The following is a 15,685-nucleotide window of genomic DNA, read 5'->3' on the forward strand; positions in this document are numbered from 1 at the left end:
TTAATTTTATATTATGTTATTCTTGGTACGCTATAGAAGATATGTGAATTTCTGCATACAGTTTGGGAAACTCAGATGAATATAGATATTTGAGCAAAATATAATGCATGCTCTTAAAATCGCGAGTCTAAACACTGTTTTAGTTTTTATCACAAAATATCAAATTTTAAAAATATTCTACATAAAAGAACTCAGTATATTTCAACTGGTAAGCTTTTTAACATATGAGGGGAAAATATCTCAATTTCTAGACTTCTGACAGATGTTTTCATATACAGTAATTAAATCTGTAAACCATTTCCACACAACTACCTGTCAGATGCAAAATAAAGGTTTTATTTACTACGTCTTATTTATGTATGGATAGTTTTCTTTTTCTCCTTAAAGAAGTATTTATTATGATTTAGAAGGTTCATTCCTTTGTTATTTCATGTTTACAAATTTAAATTTCTTAATTTTTAAAGTAATTAATCCTTACCGAAGAATATGCCTATTATTATTATTATTATTATTATTTTGTTTTGTTTTGTTAATCCTGACCTGAGGATATATTTTTCATTGATTTTTCATAAAGAGTGGAAGGAAGGGATGGACAATGGAGAGAGAAACATCGATGTGAGAGACACATCAGCTGGTTGCCTCCCCCACACACCCTGACCAGGGGCAGGGAGCGAACCCACAACCCAGGTATGTGCCCTTGACTGGGAATCAAACCTGAGTCCCTTTGTTGCCCAGGCCAATGCTCTAACCCAGGGGTGGGCAAACTTTTTGACTCAAGGGCCACAATGGGTTCTTAAACTGGACCGGAGGGCCAGAACAAAAGCATGGATGGAGTGTTTGTGTGAACTAATATAAATTCAAAGTAACCATCATTACATAAAAGGGTACGGTCTTTTTTTTTTTTTTAGTTTTATTCATTTCAAACGGGCCGGATCCGGCCCATGGGCCGTAGTTTGCCCACGGCTGCTCTAACCACTGAAACACACTGGTCAGGGCAATATGCTTTTATTGATTTTAGAGAGGAAGACAGGGGGAGAGAGAGAAACATTGGTTGGCTACCTCCTGCATGCTCCCAGACTGAGGATCAAACCCACAACCTAGGGATGTGCTCTGGCTGGGAATGGAACCCAGAACACTTTAGTGCATGGGACAACACTCCAGTCAACTGAGCCATCTGGCCAGGGCTAAATTTTTTTAAATCAACCTACAAATTCCAATATGTCTTAACGGGCATGTAAAAAACCCCGATTTATTTTATTAGTTATAATCAATGCATTTCTTTTTTTAAATGCTTAAAGAGGGAGGACAGAATACAAAAGAAAAACTACAAAAACAATAACTTATGGCATGACCCAGAAATTCAAGATCAGCTTGTTGGTAAAGACTTATTAACTAAGCAATTACATCAAAAGGATGTGATTGACAGTGTATCTGGATTTACTGCTTGTACAAGTTGTGTGAGACAAACACCCTTAATTAATGAGAGTACCAACTTCCACATATGAGAGATTTGGTTTAATCAGTCTTATGTAAAGGCATGCTCTTTATCATAGTACCTAAGAAATAAATAAAGAAATATTTAGTTTGTTATGAGTTCCAGGACCAAATAGCTAATAGCATGGCTGCAGATAACAGAGCCAAAAGAGGATTTATAGGAAGAGGCACCAACTCAATCCAATTTAATTTCACGTATGCAGCAAAGAATATCTATATATATGAAAGTCTAAGCAACCGGCTGACTGTTCAACTGGTAGCTATGATGCGCTCTGATCACCAGGGCGCAGACGCTCAACACAGGAGCAACCAAACTGCAGTGACTTGGCAGCTGCGGTTCTCCGGTGATGCACCCGGAACCAGAGAGGAGGGAGCCTGATTCTGGGGTGTGTCACTTGAGAACTGCCCTCTCGCAATCCGGAACCCCTCGGGGGATGCTGGAGAGCCCATTTCGGCCCGATCCCCGCAGGCCAGGGCAAGAAACCCCACCGGTGCACAAATCCGTGTACTGGGCCTCTAGTGGACAAATAATTCCAAGTGAAGTAGGAGGATGACCAGAAACTAAAGAAGAGAATGCTTCAAAAAGGAGAGAGTAGTGAACGATATCAAAAAGCTGCTGAAAAGCCATGTAAGAGAAGGACCAAGTCCATTAGACTTAGTGACACAATGTCATGGGCAACACTAGTGAGAGCTGTTGTGCTCTCTCTCTGACCTGCTGTGGAGTATGAAGGCAGATTAGAGTGATTTTAGAGTTAAAATAATTAACATGATTAAAAGCAATAATAAAGCATCTGGGAAACAAGTCCAGGTAAGAGGTTAGAGTTTATAGCAATTTTTCAACTGTTTTGGTATAAAACCCATCTTACTACTACTGGGATCTTTTCATTTCAGGGCTAAATTACTTTTATCTTGCTACTGAAACTGAAGGGAATCCTAAGTTCTCATTTCACAGATGAAGATCCTCTGGCAACTACTAGTAGGTTAGCAACTATTTTGGGTACAAATGACTATTAGTGGTAGAACTAGGAAATCAAACATCTTAACCTCTGAAGTAGAGATACCAATCACTTCCTCTACCCAAATCCCTTTCTTGGGGAACATGCCTACCCAAAGCTCCCAAAACAGATTTCTCTGTAGTGACTACCTACAGTCATATCAAATCAGACTGCAGTGGACATCTAACTTAAGTTTGGCCAGATTCTCTCTCTGAATTGTGCCAGAGAAATGAGTCAGATCTTAGAGAGTGAGGGGGCTTTATGATCATGTAGACTCAAAGGCTGTTGTGGCCTTTATTTTTAAAGCTGTTAACAAGAAATTAAGAGTGTATTTATGAAGAAAAGCCTAAGGAGAGACATGCAGTCTCATCAGACATACAAAAAGAATACAACCTTGGCCAGGTAACTCAGTTGGTTAAAGTGTCATTCGATATGTCAAGGCTTCGGGCTCAATCCGCAGTCAGGGCACATATAAGATTCAACCAAGGAATATATAAATAAGTGGAACAACAAATCAATGTTTCTCTCGCTCCCTTCCTCTCTCTCTAAAGTCAATCAATAAATAAAAATTTTGAAAGAATACAACAGAATCTCATCACATAGTTTTTCCTTTCCCTTTCATTCTGCAAAGTGAGTAGTTAATGAGAGAGAAAAAAATTAACTCACTTTACAAAATGAATATGAAAAGAAAATAAATACTATTTAAACAGTGAGCACTTACACTCAATGAGCACAGTGAGCATAAGAGTAGGGAGCAATGGCCGAAACTGGTTTGGCTCAGTGGATGGAGCATCGACCTGCGGACTGGGGGGTCCCGGGTTCGATTCCGGTCAAGGGCATGTGCCTGGGTTGCGGGCACATCCCCAGTGGGAGATGTGCAGGAGGCAGCTGATCGATGTTTCTGGCTCTCTGTCTCTCTCCCTTCCTCTCTGTAAAAAATCAATAAAATATATTTTTAAAAAAAAAGAGTAGGGAGCAATGAATCAGTGAGTATCAGTTTCCATGTGCCTCCTGCAATATCTACTGCTCATTGAGTGGAAGTTTACAGATACAATATATATTTTACCTATACCATGGCCTCAAATGCAAGCCAGTTGTTTTATGTAGATGTCAACCAAAACAAACCGACTATCCAATATTTTAGTGTAATTTATGAGAAATTGAAGTACTTAAAAAATGACTATTTGAACGGTATCTAGTCTATTATTGTAAGAACCTGACCTCTACTTAAAATACAGCTCCTCTGTAAATGCCTAACAACTTTCTAGCTCTTACTGGCCAAACTGAAGTTCCTGTAATTATACTTCAAGAAGTTCCCTAGGAACTTTCTAATGTCCCTTCCTTTTTCTTTGATCTTTTTGAGTAGGCTTGTGTTCCTAATACTCAGATGTTCCCTAAGGTATCCTCCTACTGTTTACAGAACAGTAAAAGGCAGTAAAGCACTGTGGTTAGAGTTTTAGAATCACCCAAGATCTCTATTGTAATCATGGCTCCATCACTTAATAGTGCTGTGACTTCGGAGACATCATTCAGCCTTTAAGAATCCATTTCTTTATTTGTAAAATGGAGGTAATGCTACCTATACCTCATAATCCCGTTCTGAAGATTAAATGAGATAATGTATATTAAGTACTTGGTTGGTATAGACTGACATAATTACCAATAGTAATTATTAGATGGAATTCCTCCTGAATTCAATCTGTCTTATAGCTTTTTCCTATGGCTCTATCAAAATAGCTCTCATTTCCATACTTTTATAAAACTTTGTAAAACTTATGCAAATTAACAAATTCACTAACAAGTAGGGTCTGTATGAATCACAGACTGCTTTTCTATGTTTTCTAGACTCACAAAGTTAATTAACTATTCCTAGGATCAGTTTTGGGGCCAAATAACAATATTCCCAATGGTGCCATATTAACTTGAAAAATGTTATACATTCTTCCCACCCCCTAAAGTATTCTTCTTTCCAAATTTATTTTAAATAGTGAGCTTTTACTAAGTAAGTTTAATTTAAGAATAAAGAGCTGCCCTAACTGGTTTGGCTCAGTGGATAGAGCGTCAGCCTGCAGACTCAAGGGTCCCAGGTTCGATTCCAGTCAAGGGCATGTACCTTAGTTGCGGGCACATCCCCAGTAGGGAGTGTGCAGGAAGCAGCTGATCAATGTTTCTCTCTCATCGATGTTTCTAACTCTCTATTCCTCTCCCTTCCTCTCTGTAAATAAAATCAATAAAATATATTTAAAAAAAAGAATAAAGAGCTATAAAGATTATAACTCATGTTCATGAAAATAACTCATAGCAAATGAAAAATGCTGACATTTCTACTTTTTGAGAGCTAGGGCTCTTAAATCCTTTAGCAAATTTACAATGGTCATAAGAATGGATTTTTAAAAACTGCATCTTAAAATAACTCAAAGTTCATTTTAGATCAAATTCTCAAAGCCTATTATCTTGCTTTTTGTTAAAACTATTTTTAAAAACTGGTACTTTAAAACTTTCATATCTGCCTTTTCATAGAGGTGTATATAGGGAAATGGCCACTGGATCAACTGGTGGTAAACAGATATTTTATATTTGGATAGTATGTAACAGCTTTCAAAATATTCTTAAAGGTATTTCACTTAATTCTTACATCAGATGAGTCAACATGTTAACTTTTATTTCCATTTTATAAAAATAAAATTCAAGGTCAGTAAAGTAACCACATATGACAATTAGGACCTAAATTTTCTGACTTCTACTTTAAAATCCTTTGCACTTCACTACATTGCCTCTTACTTGATCATTTACCATACTGTATAATTGGGACCTGAATAACAGTTATTGTCAAGAGGAAAGAAAGGAACATTAAAATGGGGTACAGTGGATAAAACAGGAAAAGTTTTAATTATATTTTGTGCTTAAGAAGGGATTTTAGTATACCAATACTTAATTTTTTAAGAATTTAACCAAAGAGAATGCTTGAGAGGTTATGAGGAAACACTTTATTTGCAAATATCTGTGGATGTGTACGCAGCACTTTTTTCTTGTCTTAAACTTCTGTTTGAGTCACAGTAGCAAATTATAGCTTCTTCTAGAGAGGAAGAATTCTGCTTGCAATTATGCCTTCGGGAAATGGTTTCACAATCCTTACCATATTTTATAAATAAATAAGGTTATTAAAAAAGGATTCCTTTTAGCTAGAAATAACAATTTCTAAGAGAAATTCAGATTTTTCAAAACCAAATAGAAAGTTAAGATACATGGCTAACCCTGGCCAGAATGGTTCAGTTGGCTGGAGCGCTATCCCATACACTGAAAGGTTGAGGGTTCGATCCCTGGTTGGGATGTGTACAGGAGACAACTGATCGATGTTTCTCTCTCACATTGATGTTTCTCTCTCTTGCTCCCTCTCCCTTTCTCTCTCTCTAAAATCAATAGAAACATATCCTTATGTGAGGATTTAAAAAAAAAAGAAAAGATACATGGCTAAATATCCATCTTTACTCACATATAGAATCTGTAAGACCTCTTATTTTGGCAAGAGGAAAGAAGAGCTTTAAAAAGAGTAATGGACCCCTTTCAAATTAAAAAAATAAAAGGTGAACAATAGGAAGGATGGGTGTGAAAATAAAGGTATTGTCTGGTGAGCTCAAGCATGGTTTGAATTAACAGCATTTTCCTAAGCCTAGTTAACTAGAGAATAAAGTAAAGCATCCAGGTCAGAACAGATGAAATCACAGACATCTAGGGATTCTCCTCAAAGTCAGAGTCAATAAAACATGTTCTTCCTTTAAAACTTTTCCCCATCTGAAAAAGCTTTAATAATTTGTCACTGTAACTGAAACAAAAGAACTAAGGAAGAGGGAAAATGTCCCCCTAATATTAAACCTTCCCAAACTCATATATGCACACACAGATGTATTATTCCTGAATTCATGTGGTAAGGAATTTTCTTCTAACTATATATTATCCAAAGGTCTATAATATTTGGTGCCAGAATTTAAAATAAGGTATAAGCTCTATGTATATGAACTAGTATAATTTGTTTTTCATTCATTTTCTTTGTGTGATAATCTCTTACACCACTTACGTCTTAATATTTACCTGAACCTCTGAATTGGAGTCAATAGGCTGCAGTGAAAACCAAGTTTCTTTACCACTGTGGTTACACAAGTCTTCTTTTTTGATGGCTACTTTTCCTATAGGAAATAAGTAAAACAATGAGGAGACATTTTGTGCAATTCTTAGCACTGTTATATTTAATATTTTGAAAAATTTTTTTAAAAATAATTCATACCTATTAATATTAAAAATACATTTTTATAAAGTATTTTTCTATATTTTAAAGATTGAAAAATGCTAATTTTTCCTTGCCCCTTGGCAAGCTCTTCTCTGGGTCATTTTGAATTAGGGGATTAGACAAAAACTCAGTTGTATTTACATGCAATTGCATTTTTTAGTACTTATTACACTCATGTTTTCACCCAAAGTACAATCAGTGCAAAAAGCAATGTATGATAGTACAAACTGATCCTTCTAATTCTTTAATGCTATGAATAAACCATGTTTGATATTTACATTTAATAAGAGTTTATAAGCCCAAACTAAGAGAAAAAGAAAAGCATCATACATCACTGACAATATTGAAAATTAAGGGAGATTAAAGCAAAGATATTAAAAATTTGCTTTTATCAAAATATTGCAAACACTGCTTATGCTGCTTAAATGCATATAAAAAAAAATCAAGGCAGCTCCTTAAAGAGTTTCTACCTCTCAGAGAAAGATACAGTACAATGAATAAAGTATCATGAAGAGGAAGAAACAAATGTTCTTATTATAATGAAGTACTTGCCATGCTGGTGCAAAGCATTTCCTTCCTCAATTCAAGTTTTAAGAAGTAGACATAGTTTTGCATATGACTGACAACTTATTCGAAGATTCTACACAAAACTTCAACAAAGTATATGCACAAAAGTAAAAAAGAGTTCACTTTCTTTTCTTTAAATAAGAATTTTCATTTTAAGTGCCCTAATTATACTTTAAAGGGTATCTTTCACTTATGACCTATCTTGGTCTTTTAGTTCAACATTTGAAAACTTTTAGAAAAATAGTATGTCAGTTTTTGTGTTTCAAGTGAAAAGGAAAAGCATGACAACAAAACAAACAGAAAAACTATCTTTAAAATTTTATTCTGAAATTAGATCGTGGTGATGGTTGCACAACTCTGTTAATATACTAAAAACAACTGAGTTATGGTATGTGAATTACACCTCAATAAAGATGTTATTAAAAATTTAACCGTATTAAAAATTTTGATAAGCTTAGCTTCATATCATGACTGGAACTCAAACCACAAAGACTACCTATATATGTAGGTATAATTTTAAGAAAATAATTAAAATACACAGCCACATATATTTTCACGAGAGTGGCAACTGTATTATTAGATAACCCAAAAGAGAGCTATTGAAAATTCAGTAGCTATATTTATTAACACTTGTAAAATTTAAAAATTAATAAATTAGCCCTCACAACAAGCATAAATCTTTCCAACTTTCTTTTAAATATGTTGGATGAAATCTAATGTGAAGCCCAAAATCTTCGTGTAAATATATAACTCATTCAAATCTTGTAGGAAATGACACTAGGAAAAGAATATATTTCAGCCTTTTGGGGGACTGTATTTAAGATATAAATTAATGGGGAAAAAAAGAAATTCTTCCAGTACTAAATATACAGATTACAAGCCAAGTACAGAATTCAAGCACTAACTGGAACACCTAAATTTTCTTCATGCTGCTGAGGAGCTTAGGTTAAGAGCCAAATCATATAAATCTCTTGAAATGTTTTACCTATAGATTGTATCAAATTCCTGGTAAATTAATATAATACCAAGAATGGCTTAGGATACAGAATTATGACAAAGTATTCAATATTGTTTCATCACATATGACAAAGATGATCACAATTCTATCAAGTGGATCACTTACCATTGATTTCACACCAGATATAAACATTAAGGCAATGTATAACAGCTTAATACATATATATGTAAATATACGCATACATACAGAAATAGATCTTATATGTCCTAAGCTGAAGTTCATATATTTTGAGGACCACTCACCTCTGTCTTTAAGAATCTTAGTAACTATGAACATTTTGTGTACTCTTCCCAGAAAAATGCACAGATATTATCTGGCATAGAATTTTTTTTTTTTTAAATATATTTTATTGATTTTTTACAGAGAGGACGGGAGAGAGAGAGAGAGTTAGAAACATCGATGAGCGAGAAACATTGATCAGCTGCCTCCTGCACATCTCCCACTGGGGATATGCCCGCAACCAAGGTACATGCCCTTGACCGGAATCGAACCTGGGACCCTTCAGTCCGCAGGCCGACGCTCTATCAACTGAGCCAAACCGGTTTCGGCATGGCATAGAATTTTAAGAGGGTTTACCCACCATCCAGAAACTCGCTGGTCCAATCCTGGTTAAGATCCCTATTCTTGCCCTGTCCAGTGTAGATCAGTTGGTTGAGTGTGGTCCTGTGCTCTGAAAGGTCATGGGTTCGATTCCAGGTCAAGGCACATACCCAGGTGTGGGATCAATCCCCAGTCAGGGTATGTGCAGCAGGCAACTGATTGATGTTTCTCTCTCACATGGATATTTCTCACTCTCCCTTCCTCTCTCTAAAATAAATAAAAATATTTTTTTAAATCCCTACTCTACAATTTCCAGGATTTTTAATTTCATAATTTATGAATATGTATGTAGGTGTACCATGTGTAATATATACAAATATCACTAAAGCAAGCCCCAAAATTTAAAATAGGGATTTTAAAAACGTTTATTTCGAAATTTACTGGTTTGATTCATTTACACATTCAACAAATAATCAGTGGCACTGTGATTTAAATGGTGATTTGATTTCCAGACTCTCCTAACCAAAGTCTACTTAGCCAATAATGCATATAAAAACTATAGTAGGAATCTACCTGTTCTATTTATGACTCACAACTCCATCACTGGAAATAAATCTTCACTTACAGGTGCCTTCCCAAAAGAGAATCCTCTTAGTTCACAAGATTAAAAAAAAAATTCCCCGAAGCAAGTGTCCTCTTCCTCCTATTTCATATCTTGTGTATCCACGGTATTCACTGTCATGAAAGAGTTGAATGGGTCTTGTGTTCTGAGACAGAAACCCTTCTCTGACTAGCCGAATAAATAAGCCATTCAAAAATTGAGAAAAACCTGCAATTTTATTGCCAACTCTTATTCTATATATCAAATTCCTTTCTAAAGAGATGTCAGTTTCTGAAATGCAAAGGTTTAGTTGCACAACATTAGCCAGCCTGAAGAAGCAGTGACAAGTACATGATCACAAGTACATGACAGAGGGAAATAAAGGAAATATTTGAAGTCATTAGGTATTAGGATACCTGCAACATATTCAGCACTTTCTTAGGCAATATAACATGAAAAAGTCATTAGTTCTAGGGAATCAAGAGAGGAAAGGGAAGAGGAAGAGAAAGAAGGAGGAAAGGAGAGAGGGAGGAAAGGAGAGAGGGAGGAAAGGAGAGAGGGAGGAAGAAAAGAGGGAGGGTAAAGGGCAAGGGAATGTGGAAGAGGGAGAGATATGGGAAGGAGAAGTTGAAATACAAAAAAGGCCCCAAAACCCTCATCTTTCTTACTTGTTTTGAGCTACCCTTGTTAAACTGGTTAGATGGCAAGTAGTGATTGTAAAAGGCAGGCAGCCTGATACAGTTGAAAGAGCACTGAGAAAGACAAGCCAGCATTTACTGAACATTCACCAGACAGTAGGTATTCTTTCATATTTTCTGGTTATTCTTCATAACAATCTTGTGTGTAGAGGATATAATCATCATCTTACAGATGAGGAAATCTTAATGACATTTAAAAACCTGCCTTAGATTCTAACAAGTCCTAAGCCAGAATTCAAAACCAAGGTACCCCTGTCCATGTTCCTTCCAACACAGACATTCATTTAGTAGCATAGTGTCAATTCTGTTACTTGTTAGCTATGTGATCTTGGGTTATTTATTTAAATGTTACCTCTCATTTACCTCCTCTGTATTAGAAACAACTTTTAGCTCTAATGATGTTAAAAACCTGTTCTGTGCCTCTAATGGTCCCAAAGATTGTTTTAGTTTACTGTTCACTGTTTTAAACAAAGTTAACTCATTACTTCACTGGCCATGAAATCACCAACCTCAAAAATAATAATAATGATCACACAGGAGCAACTACCCAACAAATTATTTATAGGTAATATTGCATTTCCTCACTGTCCTGACAAACTCATAGAGAGAAAGAGCTTAGATCACATAACCCCACACATACACCCACACACTAGGTACTGTATTAGTTCCTTAAAATAAGACAAGAGGAAACACAAAAGGAAATGAAGGAACTGTGGGCAAAGAAACCATCTTTTTTTGGTCTCTAAGTAAAACCAAAGAAAACCAAAAAGGATTCTTAGCTTTCCAGCACCACTTCTCTGCAGCACATTCTTGCTGTTTGTAAACACTATGTTATATTTGGGCCCCATTTTTAGACAAAGCATATTCTTAGAAATTTCATCCTGATACAGATCACCAACTGGCAAAATCTCGACAGTCCCAGTCTTATTTGGACACTAAGAGAAATGGCTGAAATAGTAGATAAAAGTTATGACACGTGTGACTGCCTGTACAAGATGAAATAGGACCAGAGGACTGAATAAATTCTGGCAGACAGTCAATAGCAGCAATTCAGTCAATGGCAATATAACGATGCCTCAGTTTATAGGGTTTAGGTGGGTACACTTTGGTCTCCATGGTAGACTTGTATGTTAATGGTCTCCTTGGTGTATGCCATTGTAGAGTCCTCTCCAGTACAAACCCTGGGTTTGACATGTCACTTGCTTTTGCCAAAGGAACACCAGCAAATGTGATAGAAACAGAGGCTTAATAAGCAGCTGTGCATTTGGGCTTATTACCCTCTTGGAACCGACATGATGTGGAGAGGAAGGCCCAGATAATAGCTAGTACTAGCCATGCGACATATGAGTCAGATGGTTCAGACCAGTCAATCTGCACATTAGTGACCCCAGGTGAGACCAGCAGAAGAACCACCCACTTCGGCTCCACCCTAACTGACAAACTACAAGATCATAAGCAAATATATGGCTGCTGTATCAAGCCACTAAGTATTGGAGTGGTTTATTACTTAGCTATAGATAACTGATACAGTACCTATGCAAACAGACACCAAAGTGCAATCCCAGGCAAATTTTAAACAGTAGGTTTGACTTAAGAGCCAAATGCCAGCAGAAATTACAATTTAAAGAGCTGGAAAAGAACTATCTTAATCTCAGCCTTATTTTATGAACTAGGCCTAAGATAAAGTGGCTTAAGGTCATACAGCTAATTAGTTGATAGTCAGGAATGGAATTCACATCTCCAATATCCTAGTAAAATTCTCTTATCAAATATCATCCCAAATCCAGGGGAAAGAAAAAAAGTCGCCAGAGCCTACTAAGATAACTGCAGTTTACTTGTTTAAGCCTAGAATCCTCTGAAAACAAAAATAACTAAAAAATTCACATTAGGAGGTAAAATATGTTTTAATTTAAATGTTATTAGGATATTCATTGGAACTGGAAATACATTCTTGCTTTCTTTCCTTTTAAATTTATCTATTTTGTTTGTCAGTTTATTTTGTTTACTAGATTCCACATATAAGTGAGATCATGTAATACTTGTCTTTCTCTGGCTGGCTTATTTCACTTGGCATATTACTCGTCAGGTCCAACCATGCTGTTGCAAATGGTAAGAGTTCCTTCTTTTTTATAGCTGCGTAATGTTCTTGCACAAAGTTTTTCTTTTGTCTTTTTCTCAGTTTTTAAGAGAAGACACTATACCTTAAGACAATATATCATACTTTTAAAGCCTCAATTTTACAATTTCCTTTCTTTGTGTAAAATGGTTCCTAAGACTCAAGTTTTTAATTAATCCCTAATCAATCTTTTACACTAACTGTTCCTGGCATATAAAATGCCTAATATAAAAATTTATGCCCCATATTTATAACAGTTATTACTTCTGGGAAAGGTATTAGAAGGGGGAGGGGGGGCTCAGTGGTCAAAATTAATTAGGATTATCTCGAGTACTATAATTAAAATTTTTTAATTGTGTTTTTTTATTGTTTAATATTTTTATTGATTTCAGAGAGGAAGGGAGAGGGAGAGAGAGATAGAAAGAAACATCAATGATGAGAGAATCATTGATTGGCTGCCTCCTGCACACCCCCTACTGGGGATCGAGCCGGCAAACCCAGGCATGTGCCCTTGACCAGAATTGAACCTGGGACACTTCAGTCCGCAGGCCAGCGCTCTATCCACTGAGCAAACTGGTTAGGGCTAAATTTTTTTTTTTTTAATATATTTTATTGATTTTTTACAGAGAGGAAGGGAGAGAGATAGAGAGTTAGAAACATCGATGAGAGAGAAACATCGATCAGCTGCTTCCTGCACATCTCCTACTGGGGATATGCCCGCAACCCAGGTACATGCCCTTGACCGGAATCGAACCTGGGACCTTTCAGTCCGCAGGCCGACGCTCTATCCACTGAGCCAAACCGGTTTTGGCAGGGCTAAAATTTTTTACAAAAAAGAAAAATATCCATGTTACTTATACAATTAAAAACAAACAAGCTCTTAATTATGTGATCAGTACACATTCTCAGATCTCTAATTCAAATTTCATTTCCAGAAAATGGTATCACACTGTTTAATCTATAATTAGACAACTCAGAGTTATAAAATAATTGAAGGAACTCAATTTCAAGTAACTCAAAATAAAAATAAATCACCCAATTTTATGAGCTAATGACAAAAGAAAATATGTTGAACTATAAAAATGTAAATATTTATAAATGAAAATAGCAAGACCATTTTCCAACTTTAAAAGTGTACATATGGCCCTGGCCGGGTGGCTCATTTGGTTGGAGCACTGTCCCTATACACTAAAGGAACTGAGGGTTCAATTCCAGGTCAGGGCACATACCCAGGTTGCAGGTACAATCCTATATCAGGGCGCACACAGGAGGTAACTGATCAATGTTTCTCTCTCTTCCTCTCTCTCTAAAAATTAATAAACATATCCTCGGGTGAGGGTTTAAAATGGTATACATATGTACTGTGTTTACTTTAATAATAATTCCTATGTGTAAAAGGAAAAAAATTCCCATTAAATATATAAATGTTATCTATTATTAAGAATAAACTTACTTGAAAAAAGCTCTCATTCCAAGTTCATGGTTTTCTGATACCAACCCACAAAGAATTGATTTTTACTCAAAATAAAATTAATTTTTACTTTGAAACATGCAAAAAGACACAAAGGCAACTTTTGAAAATCATAAACTTCAACTAAAGGCCTTTTCAAGAAACACTATATGATAACTATGTTATGTGTAAACAGACAATGAAAATTACAAATTATTTTCTTAAGACATAGTCTCTAATAATCACCAACAGCCTCATCCTAGTCTACCTCTCTCTAGTTGCTGACATTAAATCTCCTTGCTTCCACTGATAGTAGTCTCTCTTATCTCTTTCTACCTTCCTAATACCTTATCAATCTTTTTAAAAAATATATATTTTATTGATTTTTTACAGAGAGGAAAGGAGAAGGATAGAGTTAGAAACCTCGATGAGAGAGAAACATTGATCAGCTGCCTCCTGCACACCCACTATTGGGGATGTGCCCGCAACCAAGGTACATGCCCTTGATCGGAATCAAACCTGGGACCCTTCATTCCGCAAGCCGACACACTATCCACTAAGCCAAACCGGTTAGGGCCACCTTATCAATCTTTACTGAAGCCTCATTTTCCCTGAAACACACTCCATATCTTCTCCTGAGGAAATTTCATTCATTCCAGCAGAGGCTTCAAGTATCACTTAATACTAATGACTCTCAAATCCACATCTCCAGCTCTTTTCTCTAAGCTTCAGATCTGCATTCCAGTCAACCAAAGATGTTCCACCAAGATGTTCCCCAGGTAATACAAATTTAACTTGCCTTAAACCAAAAGCATCCTCTCCCCTTCCCATTCTCCACTCAAAACTGAATGCTCCTGTCCTGGCCAGTGTGGTCAGTGGTTAGAGTAGCAGCCTACGCATCGAAGAATCACGGGTTCAATTCCCTGTCAAGGGTACATACCTGTGTTGCAGGTTCAATCCCTGATCTTTGTTGGGGTGCGTGAGGGAGGCAACCAAATCGATGTGTCTCACATTGATGCTTCTCTTTCTCCTCCCTTTTTCTCCCCCTCTCTCCCTCCCTTCCACTCTCTAAAAAAATCAATGGAAAAAATATCCTCGAGTGAGGATAAACGAACAAACAAACAAACAAAAACTGAATGCTCCTACTGGGTTCCTTATACCAGTTAACTGTAGCCATACTAACAAGACATTTTCAGCTCTTTCTCTTCTCACATCCTCTTTGCCCCCTTAGTCCCTAAATCCTATTTGAAACTACTCCAGTGAAGTACATTTCCACTGCCATCACCCTATTCATCTAATTTGGTAACAGCCTTCTGGTTGGTCTCTCTGCCTCTAATCTCTCTAATCTAAACTAAAAACTATATAGTATATGTGTATATATAGCTATATATAATTACATATAATACTTTAAATATGTAATCAATAGACTGAGTTTATAGTTTGAAAGTTACTGTTGTAGGAAGTTGTAAAACTATAAAAGTATATATGTACTAGAGGCCTGATGCACGAAGTTCGTGCCAGGGTAGGCCTTCCTTCCCCCAGCTGCTGGCACCAGCTTCCCTCTGGCACCCAGGACCCGGGCTTCCCTAGCAGCCCCGGCTTCGTCCGGAAGGTCGTCCAGAAGGATGTCCATTCTAATTAGCATATTACCCTTTTATTATTACAGATATACAGCTATATGTAATTTTTAAAAGATTCCTTATTCTTAAGAGGCTCAACACTACTGTCTATAGAATAAGGTTCAAATTCCTTAGCACAGCTTTTAGGGTCCATCACAACTTTACCCCAATTATTATTCCCAACTTCATCGTCTACCATCCTCCTCTTAGTACTCCAGCAGATACACCACAAATATGATTCAACTTTTCTCCTCTGCTTCTGTCAATCCCTATTTCCTTGAAACATCTTCCTACCTAAGTAG

At 36.3% G+C, this 15,685-nt stretch overlaps 1 protein-coding gene across 4 annotated transcripts in view; it reads right to left on the minus strand.

Moving 5' to 3' along the window:
• Window positions 1-15,685, minus strand: part of RASA2 (RAS p21 protein activator 2) — a 129,866-nt gene that overhangs the window by 80,172 nt on the left and 34,009 nt on the right. For all 4 annotated transcript variants that reach the window (XM_036332368.1, XM_036332366.1, XM_036332369.1 and 1 more), the window contains exon 4: window positions 6,579-6,673. In XM_036332368.1, coding sequence (XP_036188261.1) covers window positions 6,579-6,673 — 95 coding nt within the window. The remainder of the gene's footprint in view (window positions 1-6,578; window positions 6,674-15,685) is intronic.

This window comes from Myotis myotis, unplaced genomic scaffold, assembly GCF_014108235.1.
Source record: "Myotis myotis isolate mMyoMyo1 unplaced genomic scaffold, mMyoMyo1.p scaffold_m19_p_13, whole genome shotgun sequence".
In the NCBI taxonomy this organism is placed as follows: domain Eukaryota; kingdom Metazoa; phylum Chordata; class Mammalia; order Chiroptera; family Vespertilionidae; genus Myotis; species Myotis myotis.